We start from the raw sequence: 19,569 nt of genomic DNA, 5'->3' as shown, positions 1-19,569 counted from the left end.
CCATTGGACTTGCAAACTTTATATGCCCCAGTACAGGGGAATGCCAGGGCCAAAAAGGGGGAGTGGGTGAGTAGAGGAGTGGGGAGGTATGGGGGGACTTTTGGTACAGCATTGGAAATGTAAATGAGCTAAATACCTAATAAAAAAATGGAAAAAAAAAAGAATGTTAGAATCTGGTATCATTGACTTCTCACTACAGTGTGCCTTTCCCTATACAGGGCCTGCTAGCCTCTACTCCTCTGTCCTTACAGCACCTGTGCAGAGACTATAACAGGCTTCCATCTATTTAAGCACAGGTCAAAAGATCGGACTTCAGCCTAAGACTTTGTGGTTTAACCATAACCATTAGAGGGTAGTTCTAGCCCTCACTGTGCACCTGTCTTCTGGTAACAGCCTGGCTCCGAAGCTCCCAGACCAGCTTTCCAATGTTTGTGGATAATTACACTGAGTTTGCAAAAGAGAGTTGACTCATTGTTCCACTTTTCTCTCAGGATTATTTTGTGCCTAAATGAGAACATATTAAAAATATTTGTGAAACACTGGACAAAATATAAATGCAAGCCAGCATAGCAGTATGTGGTACAGTGGGTAAACTCCCCCAGAATCATAAGCCACCTCTTATCAAATTGGACACCTTTGTGCAGTTGGATAAGAGAGTTCAAATAATACATCTTCTTTCATTTGTCCTCCCTCCCTCTCTCTCCCTCCCTCCATCCCTTCTTTAAAAATAAAATATTAAGGTACGTATTGAGAAAGGTTGTAATTCCTAGAATAGTCACTTTAAGCTAAACTTCTTCTTACAGCATTGCACTGATGCTGGTTAGGGATGTGGACCACTGCTTACATTACGCATCCTTAGTGCATTTTGTCAGTCATGTAAGACAAGTCATTCTTTTAAACCAACTTCACATTCAGTTGAGAAAACCTAAATCCCTTTTGACATGAGATCTGAAAAGATCCAGAATACCATGATGCACAATCCTGGGTAAAAGACTGGCTTGAAAGCCATACTTTGTGAAACATGACAAAACATAACCAGATGAGACATTTCAATTCCTCAGACATGTACCATTCAGATGACTACTGCTTTCTGAGAGCTGGCATCTGTCCAACCAAATAGCAAGTCACTGTAGCAGATATGGCAGCTGGCTCACTCCTATGGGTCAGTTCTCTTGTTTCTGGATCACTCAGCATTGTTAGCCATTAACTTCCTTCTGAAGATATTAAAATTCTCATTTCTACTTTAAAAAGATACTTTTATCATTTTTTCTAGTAGATTAAAATAGTTTTAGGTAGCCACTGATATACGTGCTTCATTGACTTATAACACATCAACCTGGCCATTCTGAAGCCTGCTTCCTCTCCTGTTATTGGCAAAAGAATAAACCCCAAATGTTGTTTCCCATTGTTCTAGCATTAGAAATATATAACAGTAACTTCATAAGCCCACATAGATATTGAGTGGTCAGAAGAACCTAGAAACCATCTGTTTCCAATGTAGCAGACATAGCAAATATGTTACCGGGTGCTCATAGCCTCACATACATCTCCCTGATACAACTTTTGTAGACTATGGAATTGAGAACCTTACATGATGGCTTAGGGGCTCTTGATTTGGGTTTAACTGATACTCCCTACCTGCTGGTGATGTGGTATAGAAGAGCTGATGACATTCCCAATCTTCCCATTACTTAGCTATGTGAACAATAATATAAACTAGGGCTGTTGTGAACACTAAGCCAACTCAATATATTCTGTTAGTTCATGGAGTATGAGTTGATGTCATTGTTAGGATTCATGGGTTTTTTTAGTAGTGTCATCCTTCTCACTTCTCTCATTTACAATGTATGATGTCATATCCTAGAAGACTGTAAATCACCATGGGAATTTGTTTGTTTTCAGATAGGTATCTGATTTTGTAAAGCTGATGGAATCAGTTCTTGCTAGTGTAATTAAAAACACTTCTTTATATCATATTGCAAGACTGACCAGAGCCATCTCAAATCATATAATTAAAAAAAATTCAAGTGTATGTTCTAAAAAAATCCAAAATATTGTGATGTTCAGTTTTAATTGTCAGCTTGACATAGTCTAAGGAGGAATTCTCCATGAAGTGTTGTGTAAGAAGACTCGCCTTTGGTGTGTCTGTAGGAAGTTATTTTGGTTTTGATTACTTTAATGGAGATGGGATGACTGTTCTTTGGGTTTGGTCTTCAACTGTATAAGAGTAGAGATGGTGAGTCAAGCACTAGCTTTCATGAAATAACTCTTCGCTCTTTGCTCTGTGGCTGTGATGTGACTTAGCTGTTTAGAGTTCCAGCTGCCTTGGCTTCTCCACAGTGATGGACTATAACTATAACTTGGCACTGGGAGCCAAACAAACACTTTCTCTCTTAGGCTAAGTTCGTCACAGCACTGGAAACCAAACTACTACCAAAGGCGAAACAGTGAAAACATCAAAGAATCAATGGTAAGGGGAAGGGCCTGCTGCAGTCATGGCCAGTGGCCATCTTTCTACATATACAAGATGGAGTAAGAACTAGGAAAATGGTTAGACCCTCAGCAAGTGCCTCTCTAATAACAGAGAGTTGAGTGGGCATCATCCAAATCATCCCAAGGCTGCATCTGCTTACACTGGCTCCTTGTGAGCAGCAACTTGTGGCAAGATTGGAACCAAGAGGGTTTGCTCTTCACAGCTCTACCAACTGCAAGATGTCTCCCTGTCGGATCCCTAGGATATATGCTTTTTTAAAAATAAACTTTGATTATTGGATTTTCTCTTAATATCACAGAAGTTTCATACTGGGCTCTTTCTGTTTTCATTAGTAGAATTATCTCTTCTTTGTCCCTTCCCCTAGGATATAACCCTAGGATGTAATAATAATAATAATAGTAATAATAATAATAAACCTGTTTGGTGTATTATATAACTTTTGATCTCATTAGACATTTGTTGATGAGAAAGACTATTTGCGCAGGGCTAGAACAGCATGACTCAACAAAATGATTTTATGTGACTAAAATAAGTTTTTTCGTTTAAAATAACAAATGGACTTTTTCCCAGTGTATGAGTAAACTGGCCGTGCAGAGTTCTTTCTTTGGAATGAGGATTTTGCCTTGGCCCTTAGAATTCTGAGTGTCTTCTTCATCTAAAACAAACAAACAAACAAGCAAACAACCCCCCCCCCCAAACCCAAAGAACCTCCTTCCTGCTTTGCTGCCACTCTCTTCCAAGTATATCACAGGAGACGTGAAGCGACTCGGCTTCCATTTTGAGATGAGAGAAAAAGGCACCAGCCCAAAGATGCTACAGGTGTGAGGTTGCACTCTTCCTTCTCGCTGACCACAGAGCGCTAAACAGACACCCTTGCAGGTGCCCTTCCCAATTTGTTCACTTCTCCATAATCTATAGATCAGATTGAAGAGATATGACTTACTAAAGGAATTCTATACAACTCTCCATACCTATGAACACTACTTGAAAGAAAAGGATTTCTGGCATAGTCTCAGTGTGAGCCTTTGGAAGTATAATGGTACTGTATCAATTTGAAATGATAGAATTAATACTTATTTGATTTTTTTTGTGAGTCATCAAAAAATAAACAAATTTCTTAGTAGTTGGCAGATTTATTATTTATGTGCTTTGAACTTAAATTTCTATTTTAATTTCCCAAAGAATTATAGCCTACTATCCTATTTTTCAAAGCACTTTATTGATTACCATATTGTATTTCTTTGCAACAAAAATGTATACATGGAGTTTAAATTACTTTTTAATTGTCCTTGGCTCCCTAAGGAGCTTGATTGACTGTAAAATTATTATTAATGCACACTTGTCTAAAATAACAAAATTTTCTATACAGTTAGTAAGTTATTATTAATCTAAAAACCTAAATTGTATTGCAGGTTTATGTCTCTGAGATAGATGACTTTTTATTTTTCTTCACTTATCTTCCAAATACCTTGGGGTGTATTATACACTGTTGAGAAAAGTGCAGGCACGAAAAGCACATGAAAAGAGATGGAGTTTATTATAGCGATGTTGCTATTTTCTTGTTTCTGACATACAGACCTCAAATCACATAGTAATCTATAATCAAAAATATTTTAATAATCTCCCAATAGACAAGCAGGTTATGAATATTGATTTTATTGAGAGCAAGAAATTGTATGTCACCTCATAGCCAAAGAAGATTCACCCAAGCATTAGACAATTCTCTGCTGTCAGTACTGACAATATAGTTACTCTCCACTGTCTCCAATGAATTGTAGCCTATAAAGATGACATGCAATAAGCTTTGTAATGGCAGGAACGGCTGCTTTCTTCTGTAAAATGGGAGTATATAATTGCTATTATTTGGTCATTCAATGTCTCCCAAAGGCTTGTGCATAAAATAATTAGTTCCCATGGTGGATGTTTGAGGAGAGAGTGGATAGGACATATGGCCCTATACGTGGTCCTTAGAACACTGGTGTAATATGCCTTTTGATAGGATTGTGGGATCCCGAGCCCCTCACTATTTTGCTTTCTGGTCGTAAGATTAGCAGTTTGCTACTCACTATGGTTAGCTGGCACTCCTACCTGATGTCTAAGAATAATAACTCTATCTAATCATAAGCTGCAATTTTAAAACCACAAGCCTCCCAATTCCCTTCTCCTATGTAAGTTAATTATCTTAGATATTTTGTTATCAGAACAAAAAGGTAACTAACATAATTATTAAGAGAAAAAAGCAAATAAGACATTTTTAGATGCAGATCATTTCAGAAAAATTGACTTTTAAGTAAATATAGCTGTAAATTGTGAAATATATTTATTTTCCTCTTTAGGTACATACATGGTTATACATGGTCATATCAGGATAAGTAACATGTAAGGCTATATTGATTTCACCAATTTGAGTCATTGAACCACTTTCAAAGAGAACGGAATGGTTGGTGGGGTGAGTAAGGGTGTGATGGGGAGAGTGGAGAGTACTGGGGTGGTGGGAGGAGAGAGGTTCAATTTAACTAGTTTGTTGCTCAGGCTACCATATAATAAGGAAACAATGCATTGCAGAAAAAGCAAAACCATGGCTACTGAAAATAGTGGCTGCCTAACTCCATAATACTGGAACTATAAGGTCACATCAGGCCTCACTGTTCTTTCTGGGTCTCATGGGCTTCCTAGCCTTCGTTTGTTCTGTTTTCAAAATGATTTCTACCAGATCTTGTGCTACGTTCCCATCCCAGGGCTCAGAAATCAGTAGGCATTGTGTTTTCTATTGTAGATGCAAGAGATCTGGATGATATCAACTATGATTGCCTTTCACACTCCAGCCTCACAGGCACAGATGACTCCAAAGCCCTTCTGGCACTTGCCAAAGAAGGTATAAGGGACAGAAATTATTTCAAAAAAGACAGCAACTTACAATGAGTGGGCCCCGGTTGTTTTCGCGGTACTTGTTCTGGAAGAAAATGTACACGACCGTGGCAGCCAGGGAGTAGAGAAAGGCGAACACAGCCACGGTGACAAAGAATTCTGCTGAGGATGAGGAGTCTCCAACCAATGCCAGCTTCTGCTGTTCCTTTCCCTCACAGGTGGGCACTTCAAAGGTCACCTGTTGCAGCCTGAAACCATCAGAGGCAAGAAGACAATTGACATTGTAGAAGTTGAAATGCCCACTGTCACATCTGCTAACACTATCCACCAGGAAACATCCAGTGAAGAATTTGTAAGTCTTATTTACAGATTCTAGCTTGACCTATGGAAATGAATACCACAGAGATGGTAATTCATCCTGCAGAGGTGAGAAGGGGAGAGAGACTCTGAAATAAGCCCAGCCTTCTGCTGAGACTTAAGAAAGTGGCCCAGTAAGCCTTGGGTCCCTTCTGTGTTTCCAGCCCCTTTCCTCAGTGTGTTAGGGCCCACCCTTCTGCTCCACACATAACCTGCCTAACCTGCTGCAGTTATAATCTTTCTGTGAATTTTCCATGGACTTTTCTACCTGTGCTTGCCCACCAAGTTGCAATAATCACAACCTCCCTGGGAACCTCCTGCTAACTACTCACTATTGTGCTTTCTTTCCTTTTGACATTTTATTGTACTTCTTTTTAAAAAAAATATTTGGAATTATAATATAATTACACTTCTTCCCACATTTTGAATCTCATCAAGCTGCTTCATAACATTTGTGGTGTTTGTTACTGGTAAAGCTATTTAGATGATTATGCTTGTCTGTTGTTTGTTTTTCCTATCAGTATTGCTTCCTCAGTAGGGACTACCAGTCTCTGTGCAAGTGTGGATTTGGGTTCTTTTTTCTGTATACCCTAAAGCTGGCTTTCATTAGGCATTTGGTACATGAATAAGTGAATGGACGGTCTTCATTCTGCCAGGTCCTAACTTGAACCCTTGAGAGGTTTAGGTTGTAAGCTCCCCAAGGAGAGCATTTCACACAGCATAGTAGTCCATTATAGAGACCAATGAAATGCTTAAGCAACACTTTCAACTATAGCCACCCAAAGAAGTCATATTACACAAATATTTTAAGGGTGTGAGCTGGAAGAAAGTGGTGACTCTAATATGTTACAGGAACTAAGATTCTTCAGAAATGTGTTACAGCTTTGATGGGAAATGTATTCAGGCAGTCAGGAGCCAAAGAATGCAAAGTCACTGCACAACACACCTCACACAAGAGATTTACTGGAAGGAAAAATACAGAAGAGCCATTGCCTCTCTTGGGCAAGAAGCAGCAGAGAACTGAGCATAGCACAGGGCTTGTATAAGGTTTTTTGAGGAAGTGGGTCAGAGCTCTCTAGATTGACCTGGGATCTGAGGGATTATATGGTCTGATATTGTGGCAAATTCAGGGATTGGTGAGATTAGTTTTTTTCTTGTAGGACAGGTCCTGGCCAATTTCCCATCTTCAGGGGCTGGGAAGGCTGCTACAGTCATTACAAAACAGCAAATACTTGGTGGGGCCTGAATGCTGGCACTCCTCAGGCAGGGGCCTGGCACATGTGCCTTGAGTGGTTACAAAGTTCCAAAGTTAGGAAGTTTACAAAAGGAATGTCTGACCACTCAGGTTGAGTTGGCAGTGCATCAGCAATAATGCAGACACTTGTAAGTCAGCATTAATGAAGCTTGTCAGTGGCACCTGAGTTTCACTGGGGAACCTACATGTAGAAGTAACAGTGTCTCTGCAGTCATTGCCAACCCTTATTTAGCTTTTCCTACTAAGCTAAATGTAAATAACCCCTTTGAAAGTGTCCACAGTGTATGCATTCCACCAGTTTATACAGTAACACTAATCATGAAATAATACCAATAGCGACAGAGCTAGCATGATGAAACACTTTTGTTTTGAATACATTATTTAACTTAATATCTACAACAAACTCTAGAATGTGGGTTCGTTTTTTGCACTTCACCACTTAGAGATAAAGAAATGCAAATTTAGACTGATCACATAATTTGTCTTGAAACACCCAGATAGTTTTTGTGGGCAAGGGTTTAAATTCATGTCTGACTCCAAAGTCTTTTTAAATTATCTATATCAACTTGTTTATGCTAGCTAAACAAGGCATCAAGCAGGATAAATGTTATCGGAATGAGTCCCAAGGGCCACTGTCATTAGAATTTTCAGGAACACCTCCCAGACATACCAAAAGATCTAGAAGTGAAGTTGCATTTGTAGCAGGAGGAGGGAAATCATTAAGCTGGACATTTCATAAAGACACATTCTTTTTAGAAATGATTTATTTATTTTTTATTTTATGTACATTGGTGTTCTGCTTGTATTTATGTCTGTATGAGGGTGTCAGAATTACAGACAGTTGTAAGATGCCATATGGGTGCTGGGAATTGAACCTGGGTCTTTTGGAAGAGCAGCCAGCACTCTATACTGGCTGAGTCATTTCTCCAGTCCAAGAAACACTCTTTTTACTTTAATTCATGACTTAGGGAACAGTTTGCATGATCCACTTGATTTCATGGAACGACTTTTTCCCTTAACAGACAGGTTAAGTTACAGTGTGGCACAGGCATCAGGAACAGGAGTTCTGGTGATTGGGTCAGATTTTCTTTAATTACCTGCTCTTTGGGAATGCTAGGGAAATGAACTAGACTGAAACATTTACCATATTAATTCTGAAGCAGATAGCCTCATAGTATGATTTACCTTTCTTCCCTCTCTTTAATCTGTCATTCATTGAACATGCTTTTGATAAGCAACTCTGTTTTACACAGTGAGTGGGTGCTGGGCATGGAATGGGAAATGAGAGGGAATGGTTGGTTTCTGCTCTGGGTGAAGTTCAGTGTTACTAACCCTGAAGGAAGGTGAGTTTCTCAGGGGAATCCTAGCCTATGGTGGGCATAGGAAAGTCAAGGGATGTTTCCTTCTGGAATGTACCTTTAAGCAACAGCTTCAGAAATGACCAGAAATTGTCCAGATCAAAAACACTAAGAAGGAAAAATGAGATCCTACTTAATGTCAATGCAGTGGTTAATCTCCAAAAAGATTATAAGGGCAGCAAACGATGACAGGATATAGGAAATTATTCAGTACTGGAGGAAATGTAGCCTGCCACTTTCGAAAGGTGTAGCAGTTCTTTAACTGGAAAAATTGAGCTATCAGAGGTTCCAGCAACCTTACTCCTAAATATGTATGCAAGAGAAATTATAACATATGTTCACCCAGAAACTAGCATAAGAATATTCATGCATCATTTTTCTTAATAGGGAAAATGGAAACAACCCAAATGTCCATAAGCTTATAAATGGATAAAACATGGTATGGAATAGAACATTACTTGTCAATAAAAGTAATATGTAAGGAGCCGTCCTCACATTCGCCATTATAAGATGGCACTGACACCTGTGTTCTAAGTAGTAAACAAACCATCTGCACATGCGCTGGGGTAGTTTCCCACCCCATGTGCTCTGCCTTTCCCGTGACGACAACTCTGGCTGATGGGCTGCAGCCAATCAGGGAGTGACACGTCCGAGGCGGAGGACAGTCCTCCATAAAAGGGAGGGGGCTCCGCCATCTCTCTCTCTGGCTCTCTTCTCCACTGGCTCCTGATGGGGTAAGCAATAAAGCTTGTGCCGCAGAAGATTCCGGTTGCCCTGAGTGTGTTCTTACCAGGGGGAACAAAAGCGGCGGGCAACAGTAATAAAGTTCTTATGCTTGATATGCCATAGAGAAACCGTGAAAGAAGTCATGTGTAAAAAAGTCAAATACTATATGCTTTCATTTGTACAAAACATTCAGAATAAACAAATCCATGCAGTCAAATCCCAGCTTCATGTTTTACTGTAGCTGGCAGTGGGAGACTCTGGCATGGTGACTAAGTGTCTCAAAATTTCTTTGGGGGGGTGATGAAACAGTTTTGGGATCAAGTGTTGTGATAGGCACACACCATCCAGCCATGGAGAGACTAATATTAACACACTGTACACTTTGATTTGAGTGGGGGCAGTGGCTCAGCGTTCAGCAGTACTTGCTGCCCTTGCAGAAGATTAAAGTTTGGTCCACAGCACCCACAAAGCGGCTCACAACCCTCAGTACTTCCAATTCTAGGGAACACACTGACCTCTTTTGGCCTCTGAGGGCACCAGGCATCCATGTGTTATACAGACATACATGGAGTTGAAACACATAGATACAAAACTAAAATAAAGATAATAACAAAAATGGTCAATATCATGGTAAGTGAATTAAAATTTAAAAATGTTACAAAATAGAAATGAACATGTGTCAAACCTTTGCATAAGTAATAGCTCAACACACTGAGGGAATGCAGTGTGGGTGGGAATGCAGTGTAGATGAGAATGTATTGTAGGTTGGGAATGCATTGTGGGTTGGGAATGCAGTATGTGTGAATAAGCGGTGTGTGTTTGTGTGACTGCAGTGTGGTGTGTGTGTGTGTGTGTGTGTGTGAATGCAGTATGGGTGGGGATGTAGTTTGGGTGGGGAAGCAGTGTGAGTGGGTATAAAGTGTGACTGGGAATGTAATATGTGTGTGAATGCAGTATGGGTGGGAATACAGTGTGGGTGGGAATTCAGTGTGAGTAGGAATGCAGTGTGTATGTAGAAAACTGTTAGATGGTGAGGAAGGAGATGGATGGTGCTTAAAGAGGAGAGACATCCAGAAACCTCCACTTGGGGTGGGGTTAGGGCTATGAGAATCATGTTATAGATTTTGGCTTTAACTTGAACATTAGCGATATTTTCTTAGATAAACAGTATGTAAAACAAACCCAAACCACACCATCAGCAAAATCCATGTTCCCTAATACCACTATTTGGATATATGCCAGCATGTCCTCCAAGATCAGCATGTGTCTGTCAAGCCTATTCCTGCTACTCAAGTATAGCATCTGGGGCATGTTAGCAGAGGCCAGAGCTTTGGAAGAAGGAGATGACAGAATCAACATTGCTTTCTGAACCTTCTGTTGAATAACTCTATCTCAATTACTAATTCATCAGGTTCATTTAACAGAATTGATAACTGTGCCCATATGTATAAAGAAATAAAATCAAAATTCAACCTCTACTGTACCTATCAATGTCAATGATAGATGGTGGAGTGTTAGGCTCATCAGCTGTTCACTGATGTGAAATGAGGGGAACGAGAAATGGAAGTGGAATTCTAGATGAGTACTTGATCTGAAAAAAGGAGTGAAGATAATTTATGAAGGATAATGTCAGCTAAGAGTTGTTACAGCAGACTTCATCCATGCATTTGAACATTGTGTGATGATCGTTGGTTAGGTTCTTTTGTCAGTTTGACACAAACTAGAGTCATATGGAAGAAGGAATCTCAGTTGAGACTATGCCTCCATCAGCTTGGCCTATAGGCAAATCTGTATGGCATTCTAAAAATGGTTGATGGGGGAAAGCTCATCCCACTGGAAGTGGTACAAACCTGGGACAGTCTGAGAGAGCCTTGGGAAGCAAGCTGGTAAGCAATTTTCTGCTAATGGTTTTTGTTCCAGTTCCGGCCACCAGGTTCCTAACTGAGTTCCTTCCCTGTGTGTGTATGTGTGTGTGTGTATACAAACATGTATGCACACAAGTATGTATGTATGTACATCTTCATCTTCATGTGTATTGTTGCAGAAGAAGAGAGGTTACACTCAACATATATTTTGTAGCTGCAGTAATTTTATGAGCAAACATCATTAATTTAGAAGCTAAACAAGGGTCAAAAGCTGTTCATTGGAGATAGAGCATGCCTGCTGAGAATCTGGAAGCTGCTGGGTCTACCTCTGATCTTGTGTGAAGGAGTGAGGAAGCAATTGCTGAGGTTGCAGAAGGCACTAAATTCAATTTGTTGATTTCAAATGTACAGTTCCCTCATTCCCTTCTTGGTTGACCTGACCCAATCAAGGGGTAATTGAATTCTGCTGGGTTTTATTGCATTTTGTCAATAAAAGACTTCCATTTTAGAGTAGTCTTTCCTTAAAAAATTACCAGTACACCCACAGAACCATTTAAAACAGACCATGGTTCTCCAGTTAAAGTAAAGCCATGTGTGCAAAGTTTTGAGTTTTGTTCAGAAGGACAGAAAGAATATTAAATGAAACTATCTCTTCAGTGTCTGGAGAAGGGCAAGCTGGTATTGCTTTATTAATAACTGTGTTTGTGGGATGGGGAAATGGCTCAGTGGATAAGGCTGTTGCCATGCAAATATGAGGGCCAGAGTTCAGATCAACAACACTCACACAAAATACTGGGCTCTGGCTCCAACTGAAAGATTCTTCCTCAAAAAATGGTGAAGAGTAATTGTAGAAGACTCCTAATCAATCTTGGGCTACACTTGCATATGTATAAACTTACATATACACCTGACACATGCACCCAGCTTGTGCACCCTACGTGTGAATATATATGCAAAAATATATGCATGTGGCATGTATGTACACATAAAATGACAGTATTTGTAATAATAAACAGTGACATTCTCCACATCCAGTATGCTTTATTCTGGACTTGTGTCTCACTTAGGTCTCTTCGCAAAGCATTGTTATGATCTCTATTGTACAAATGGGGAAGCTGAGTCTTGAAGTATTTAGTGAGCTAGCAGGAGCTCATGTGTCTCCTGGACAGCCCAGATGATTCTCCAACGCAAGTAATAAAAATGAGACCATTGAATAACATATGCCAGTTTCTGACTCTGCATGAAAGCTTAAAGGAAACTTAAATTTCAAGCTGAATGCTTATGTTAAAATAAGCAAGGTAGCTGGCCAAAGTAGCTCATCCAATGGCAAAAGTCTCATCTAATAGAGTTTACATGGAGTAGGATTCTAAGACACTATTCATTCTGCTACTACATTGAAGTGTGTGGATTACATAATATATACCTAGCCATGGTAGCTGGAACTCTGCATATCGACCAAAACAACATCACAAAAAACTTCCCAGCAACCAAATCTTACTAGGGTTTATAATAAATAATAAATGATCTGAAATCCTAAGAGACTGGTTCAGTATAGAAAGTGTAATGTTCAGCACAGGCCTAGCTCTAGGTAGCAATGTGGTGTCATGGTTCTGTGATAAGGCATTTGAGTTCACTGAAGTGTGTTTCAGCAGGTTGGGCACGGACAGGTCTAAGATCCTACCAATCCATGCGTGAGTGCCTTAGTGGAAGACAAAGCCACACTCCAAGGGCTACAGCCCAGGGCAAAGTGGAAGGAGGAAGTCAGGCTGCTATAACCTAGAGCCAGGGTGACAGAGGCCCAGTGACAGATCACAGTGCTCCCACTGTTCTTTGGCTTGATACTTGACTACTTTTACCTCTTAGGATAGGTGCTCTGCTTTGCTGCTCTTTGTTTGGTTTTGTTTTTCCTTTATCTCCCTAGCTTGCAAGGTTTTGTTTTTAGAAGACTTTTTCTTTCCTCTTGCCAGCCAGATTTGTGTATGTGTATGATGAGACATTTCTGTTGCATTTGCATACACAGACATACATCATCTTACTCAGCTAATGATTCACTTCATAAGTTACTACCACCACAGAGGTCACATAGCTCCTTGACATATTACATCTCTATTCTTTCTCCCAAGCATTTCTCTCCCACTCACAGACAGTAGAGTTGGACCTCAGTCATTTGGGAAGATTAGTCAGAAATCTTTATGCTAACATAAAGAAGAACCCAGACTCCCTTTGAGTTATTTTCCCTTGTTCCAGAGTCCATTTCTAAGTTTTAAACCGCTGCACTCCACAGGATGCTCAACTCCATTCATTCAGGGGGATGCAGGGAACACATGTACCCGTCATTAGAGGCACTAGGACAGAGAGTCAATGACTTCTAGGAAACGGAATGGAGATGGTCTAGAAGGTTGGGAAGGACAAACCTCTCCCTGCCACCTTAGATTTTATTATTGTGTCTAAAGGATTGCATGTTGTTCTGCTATTTAGGAAGCTGCTACCAATAGATGCCAATCTCCAGTGGACATTAATTGAGTCCAAAATATGCCAGACCCAGTGCCAGATCCTTTATACATTATTTTATGTAAATCTGAAGCGTTTATATCAACGTTCAGATTGTCACATATTCCCTTTACTGAAAAATGAGGAGACTTACTGATATGATTGTCTCATGAGAGTTTGGCGACTGTGGTCTTCTCAATATAGCTCTAAAGACAGAGATTGAAATGATGCTGTTTACACCTAAAAAGGCCTTATTTTTATGCTGTGATCATATTCTGGGGAAACTGACTCTTTCTAAGAGTCTTTCACTGGGATGGAAATGGCAGGAGAATTCAGTCAAGTTTGAGCCCAGACCTTGGAAATTTGCCCACTGTGAAAAGAACTGAAAATGCTCCAGCAACTGGGCTCATGTAGCCTAAGATAGAAGAATCTCTCCTCATCTCATAAGGGATGCAAATCACATATCTGTGTGCAAGGTTCCCTCATTGGAAATTGACATGAAGACCAGTTTACCAAGAGAACTTCTAGGAAAAAGAGTTTATGCCAGGCTCTCTGCATTGTCAAAGCAGGCAGAACATGAAGCAGCTCAATGCCAACTCCCCTCTAGAAGAGTCGCAGGTTGAGGTTCCCACTGAGGTCAAAAACCATGACATTGAGATGATGACCTTAAGCGAACCTGCTTGTCTTCAACAGCAAGTTCAGCTTCTTCACCTTCATGGCATGGCTTAGGCAGATAGAATCAGATTAGCATATGGTTTGTCCCTAACCTTGATTAAATGCAAAGCAGTCTGATCCCCAAGGTTTGTAACAAGAGTATGTATTCACTAGAAACTAGTTTTTCAAGGAGAAAAAGAGTAAAAGACAAAATGCTCTTCAACACAGTAGGGATGCTTGTCCCAGATTCACTTATGCAAGAACTGTGTTCCTGTTTATTGTCACTGTAGAAGGAACTTTCTGTTACCTTTTGTCCTCCCACAGGAAACTGAAAGAGATGTTGGAAAATGTAATCAAGGTTACTGCATACAATACTCTTTTCTGCATGATTAATTGCATTTGTACATGTGAGGCTAGGAAAACTGTCCCACTTCCCAGCTCCCAGAACAGAGAGCCCACCTTTTCATCAAAAGATATTGTGTTGGTAACAAAGAACTCTATTTTACTATCCAATACACATACACTAACACACACACACACACACACATTCATGAATTTATAGACATACACATTTCTGCATTTGCATTGTTTAGAGAGAAATTTTAAAATCAAAACAGAAGCCTGCATGTGATTAAAAAGGAATGGTTCTGCAGAGGCAGGGGCATGACCAGGAGTTGCACTGAGAACAATAAAGCTACAAAAACCTTATATGACTCACAATGAGGCACTGCTGAGCTCACCAGCTATGACTTATTTGTTTTGATTTCTTCAAATAGAATCTGAGTAATAGAAAATTCAGATGACCTTTCTATTGCCAAAGTAAATAGATAATAAGGCTACCCATTTATCTGATGTAAAAAATCCATCTTTTGTTGTTCCTGTCTGGTACTCTACCCAAGTAAACTGTGAGGAAAAAATAGTTCCAGAGAGGTTTAAAAAGAATCTTAGATGTTCAGCTGAAAACTGAATATATTCTCATTTTATTTGCTTGGTAAATAAAGGTTTTTTGAGTAAATGATCCAACAAGTTTGATTAAAATGTATTCATAACACTCAAAAATATAATGCTGTAATGAGGAAGCATGCAGAGTCTATCATCTGACATTTTATTTAAATCACGTAAAATGATTTGATTTTGTGAAAAGTACAGATATATTTAAAGAAAAAAGTACAATGATTCATTCCCAATGATCAACCTAAGATATTAAATACAAGGGGTCATTAACCTACCTGTGTGTTTATGTGCACGTCTGTGGCTGAGTGTGACCTACCTGTGTGTTTATGTGCACGTCTGTGGCTGAGTGCGACCTACCTGTGTGTTTATGTGCACGTCTGTGGCTGAGTGCAACCTACCTGTGTGTTTATGTGAAAGTCTGTGGCTGAGTGCGCAGCCAGAGGTGACTCTTGGGTGTCATCCTCAGGAACACCAGCTACCTTGTTTTGAGACAGGGTCTCTCACTTGTCCAGAACTTGTCAGTTTGGCCAGGTTGGCTGGTCAGTGGGCTCCAGGGATTGGCCTGTCTCTGCCCCACCCCTTCAGGAATCTGCCTGTCTTTGCCTAGTGCTGGAGTTACAAATAAATGTCACCAAGCCTAGCTTTTCCACAGGAGTTCTGAGGACTGATCTCAAGTCTATATACTTTTATTACATAATGATATGACCAAAACATACCTTACTTTTAAAGAAAGTTGTATCATATTTTAATAGTTATATGGGTATGTATAAATATGATGTATTTCATGATATTTCATGATGATTATCATGTTGTAAGGGTGTTCTTTAGAGAGTTACATAATGAAGATTATATAACAGTTCCACAAATGATTCATTGGTGAATATTTTGAGTATTTCATACTAATTTCTCAGATTGATGCCATGTAATTATTGATATATCAGATTGTCAGAAAGTTTCTAAGTCCCCAAAATGCTTAAAACCTTTGTCATTTTGATGACTGATGTACAATGGAAATAAGAACTATATTTTAAAGAGTTCACATTTGTGGTATTTCATTGCAATCTTTCACCGTACCACTATTAGCCTCATTTACTCTAATCCCAGGGTTCACATGGGGACAAGATTCAAGCACCAGTCTAGTCAATGACATGTTATTTCCAAAACACCAGTGCACTTCCAACCCTTAGACACAGGGTGTTGGCTTTCATTTTCTACCCATTGTAAAGTTATATTTTTGAAAAATTTCCATCAACTTGAAGGGCTATGGAAATAATCTCTATTAGCCATTAGCCTATGACAAATGCCCTGTCTCTTTTGTTTGCTCATTTGCTCATTTGCTTTGGAGCTGAGACTCAAACCCAGAGTCCTATGTGCTCTAGCACCATTACATCATCCAAAGCCCCTTTCTTCATCATTGAAGCCTTTGATGTTCTCTGAAGAAAGAGATGTACCAGCCTCTCAATGTCTTTCCATTAGGGCGAGGTATGTTTATGGGAACAGTGTAATTCATGACTAGAGATCCTATTAATGTTTAATATGTAAAATACTGTAATTCTAAATAAAATGGTAAGCATTGTTAATATAGTTGATTTTCAAAATCCAAATGCTTTTGTAAAGTTTCAAAGGCCTAGATATCCTCTATCATTCAGGGTTGTACCCAAAACAATTTTACATAGCTCACAAGAAAATTCTGAATTATTTTGCCTATTTCTTTGCTATAGTCACACCCACTAGTTTTTTTTCTTTTCCTAGAAAATAATACACCCACTCTCAAAACATCCGATGCCCTTGAACCTTCCATATCCAGCTTTCTGCCTTTGTTCAGGTCTCAGCTCAAATGTATCCCTATCTGAGAGCTCTCTTTTGATCACCCAGGCTAAAGAACACTCCAGTCTACCATCCAGCTCCATGACATCTATTGCCCTATCTCTGTCTGAGTATAACCTACTGATTGTGAATATGTGTTTTGCTTTTCTCTCGCACTAGACTGAGAGCAGTACACAAGAACATGGATCCTGTTTTGTACATCTTTATTACTGAGAATCTAGTCATTTTAGCTTGTAGTAAATAGTCAATAAACATTTGTTAAGAGAGGGAGGAAGGAAAGAAGGGAGGGAGTTCATTAGATTCTTAAAAGGTCTATCTGTCTGGAAGTAAATCCTGATCTTGTAGAAAGTAGTGTCTATATGTTCTACCAAGAGAAAGCAGGATTTGGAAGTGAAGCGACTTGGTGAGTCATACAGCGAAAGATGCACACTCTCAGCTTCCTGCTGTGGGTTCACTGGATTCCTGCCACTACATCTCCCCATTCAGAGAAATCCCTACTGGTCCAGAGAGAAGACACAAGCCCAAGAAGTAGAAGGTGGAACCCCCCTCTCAGCTGGTGACACTTCGAGAGAAGCTCCTTAGGAACCTGCTCTTCAGACTTCCTCAGTGATGTAAGCCCATGGACGCTGCAGTCTCCCTGCCATCACACTGGGCATTATGCTAAGTGTTACAGATTTTATCATTAGCAACATGGAGATGATTTCTTCTATCAGAGTTTTGTTCTAAGGCGAGGAGGTACCTGGATGATCTAGTCCAAAAGACAGCAGTCAATGTTAGGAGGGAGACTTTATAGGGCATAAGCCAGTCTAGGAGTCCCCCAGGAGACCTTAACTTTAGTTGAAGTGTAGAGCAAAGTTTCGTGTCAAGTATGAGAGTGTGAGGAACTGTTTTAGTTGACACTAAACTTTGCTCTAAAATTCAACTAAATATCAGGTCCTCTGAGTGGAGGACCCTAGGCTGGCTTAAGCCCTATAAAGTCTCCATCCTAACACTGACTGCTCTGGGCCTGGAGTAAAGTATGTGAAGTCCATGTTAGGAAAGGGAGCCTGGGTTTCCATAGAAAAATTGTCATTGTTGATAACTGTAACAGAGATGGTGATTGGGTATTGTTACCGGCTTTTGTGATAGCCACTGTGCTCTGTGCCCCCCGAATGCTGAACTCTCTACATCCCTATGACAGCCATGAGAAGACAATCACTGTTATCCTTATTCTACAAATGAGAACACTTGATGCTGAGCACACAGGAAGCTGACAACACTCATTTGTCTAGGGAAGATTTAACTGTGAGGCTCTTCCTCCTACATCTGCCACATGTGCAGATGCTCTTTCAGGCCAGGTTCTGTGGAATTTCTTCTCAGACATTCATCTGAACCAATTTCTTATATGCTATATGGTGAGGGATTGTATAGATTTTCAGGATAGTTGATGATGCATAAGAAACTGGTTCACTAAGAATCCATTGACTAATCAGAAAGACACAGTATACTCAAGGGAAGTACCACCAAAGCCCTTATGCCAGTGTTTGAAGCAGAGGCTGAATTTCAATTACAAGGCCAAAAGAACACAGGTACATGGGTGTATTTGTGAGCATAAGTCCATGTGCCTGTGTTAGGGTCCTTTCTCCAAAGCTTTTAATGGAAATATTCTAGAAAAGAAAACAATGTCAGCAAAAGTATTACTTAACTAGGAAGAAATGGTTTTCTTGTTAATTTAGCTTTAGTTGGAACTGATCTGGAAATTCTGGGAGATATCCATATTGCCCCTAAGATATATCTTTTTCTTGAAAAGGTATTAAAGTGATGGATACATTTCTCTTGGTTACAGAAGGAAAATTGATGTTGAGAGTAAGACTTTCCTTGCCTTCCAAGCTGCTCAGGGAAATGGACACTATTGCTCACTGCCTCCATTGGCTCTAGAATTGGCATGCTGTTGCTGTTCTCTGTTCCATTGTGTTATGTATCTGTCAACCACTTTCTTCATATCCAACCCAGTGTGCTGCACTCCTGCCTCTAATTTAATCATTTCAATTTGAAATCCTCAAGAGAAGGCAGTTTAATGTAATAGCTAGCAAGAATATGATTGGAAAGACTTGGGAGGTTTTCTCAGAGAACTGATGCAAGTCTATGGGAGGGCATCAAAAGAGTGCTTTAAGAAAGGAAAACAGGAAAAAAAGAGAAATAGTATCAACTATTGGCACCCCCCCCCAAATCCATAGCAATTTGTCAGTAAGTCACCTCCTCTTCTTATAGATTAAAGTTTATCTTCTGGGAATTTTTTTCCTGTTGATTCACAGAGTATTTAAACAGAACAAAATAAAACCTAAATCACTCCCCTCATTTGAGAGATAAAAGTCAAGGCCAAAAAATGTGAACATATAGCACAAATAAGTATTCTACATATTTTAATGCTCTACAAATATCTTTAGCTTTCTAGAAATGTAATCCCAAGAATGATTCAGAAACTCCTGGGCGTGTTCCTTTCCTGGGACCCATGGGAAAAGCACTATTTTTCTAAAATTACTACCACCCTCATTCTTTCTTAAATGGACAGTGTGGCATGATACAGGAAAGGTGTGAAGTGTGATTCAGTCATTTTCCCCTATTGCCAATGTAATGTGTGCCTGATATCATTCTTAGTTTTAATTCTTTTTTTTTTTTTTTTTTTTTTTTTTTTTTTTTTTTTTTTTTTTTTTTTTTTTTTTTTTTTTTTTTTTTTTTTTT

The 19,569-nt window shown here is 39.5% G+C and overlaps 1 protein-coding gene across 4 annotated transcripts in view; it reads right to left on the bottom strand.

The window, feature by feature from the left end:
* Synpr (synaptoporin) overlaps positions 1-19,569 on the bottom strand; it is a 323,140-nt gene that overhangs the window by 49,429 nt on the left and 254,142 nt on the right. For all 4 annotated transcript variants that reach the window (XM_021182224.2, XM_029468702.1, XM_021182225.2 and 1 more), the window contains one exon: positions 5,412-5,610. In XM_021182224.2, the coding sequence (XP_021037883.1) occupies positions 5,412-5,610 (199 nt within the window). The remainder of the gene's footprint in view (positions 1-5,411; positions 5,611-19,569) is intronic.

This window comes from Mus caroli, chromosome 14 (assembly GCF_900094665.2).
Source record: "Mus caroli chromosome 14, CAROLI_EIJ_v1.1, whole genome shotgun sequence".
Lineage (NCBI taxonomy): Eukaryota > Metazoa > Chordata > Mammalia > Rodentia > Muridae > Mus > Mus caroli.
Note: the sequence above shows the minus strand (reverse complement) of the source record. Positions and strands in the feature narration are given on the sequence as shown.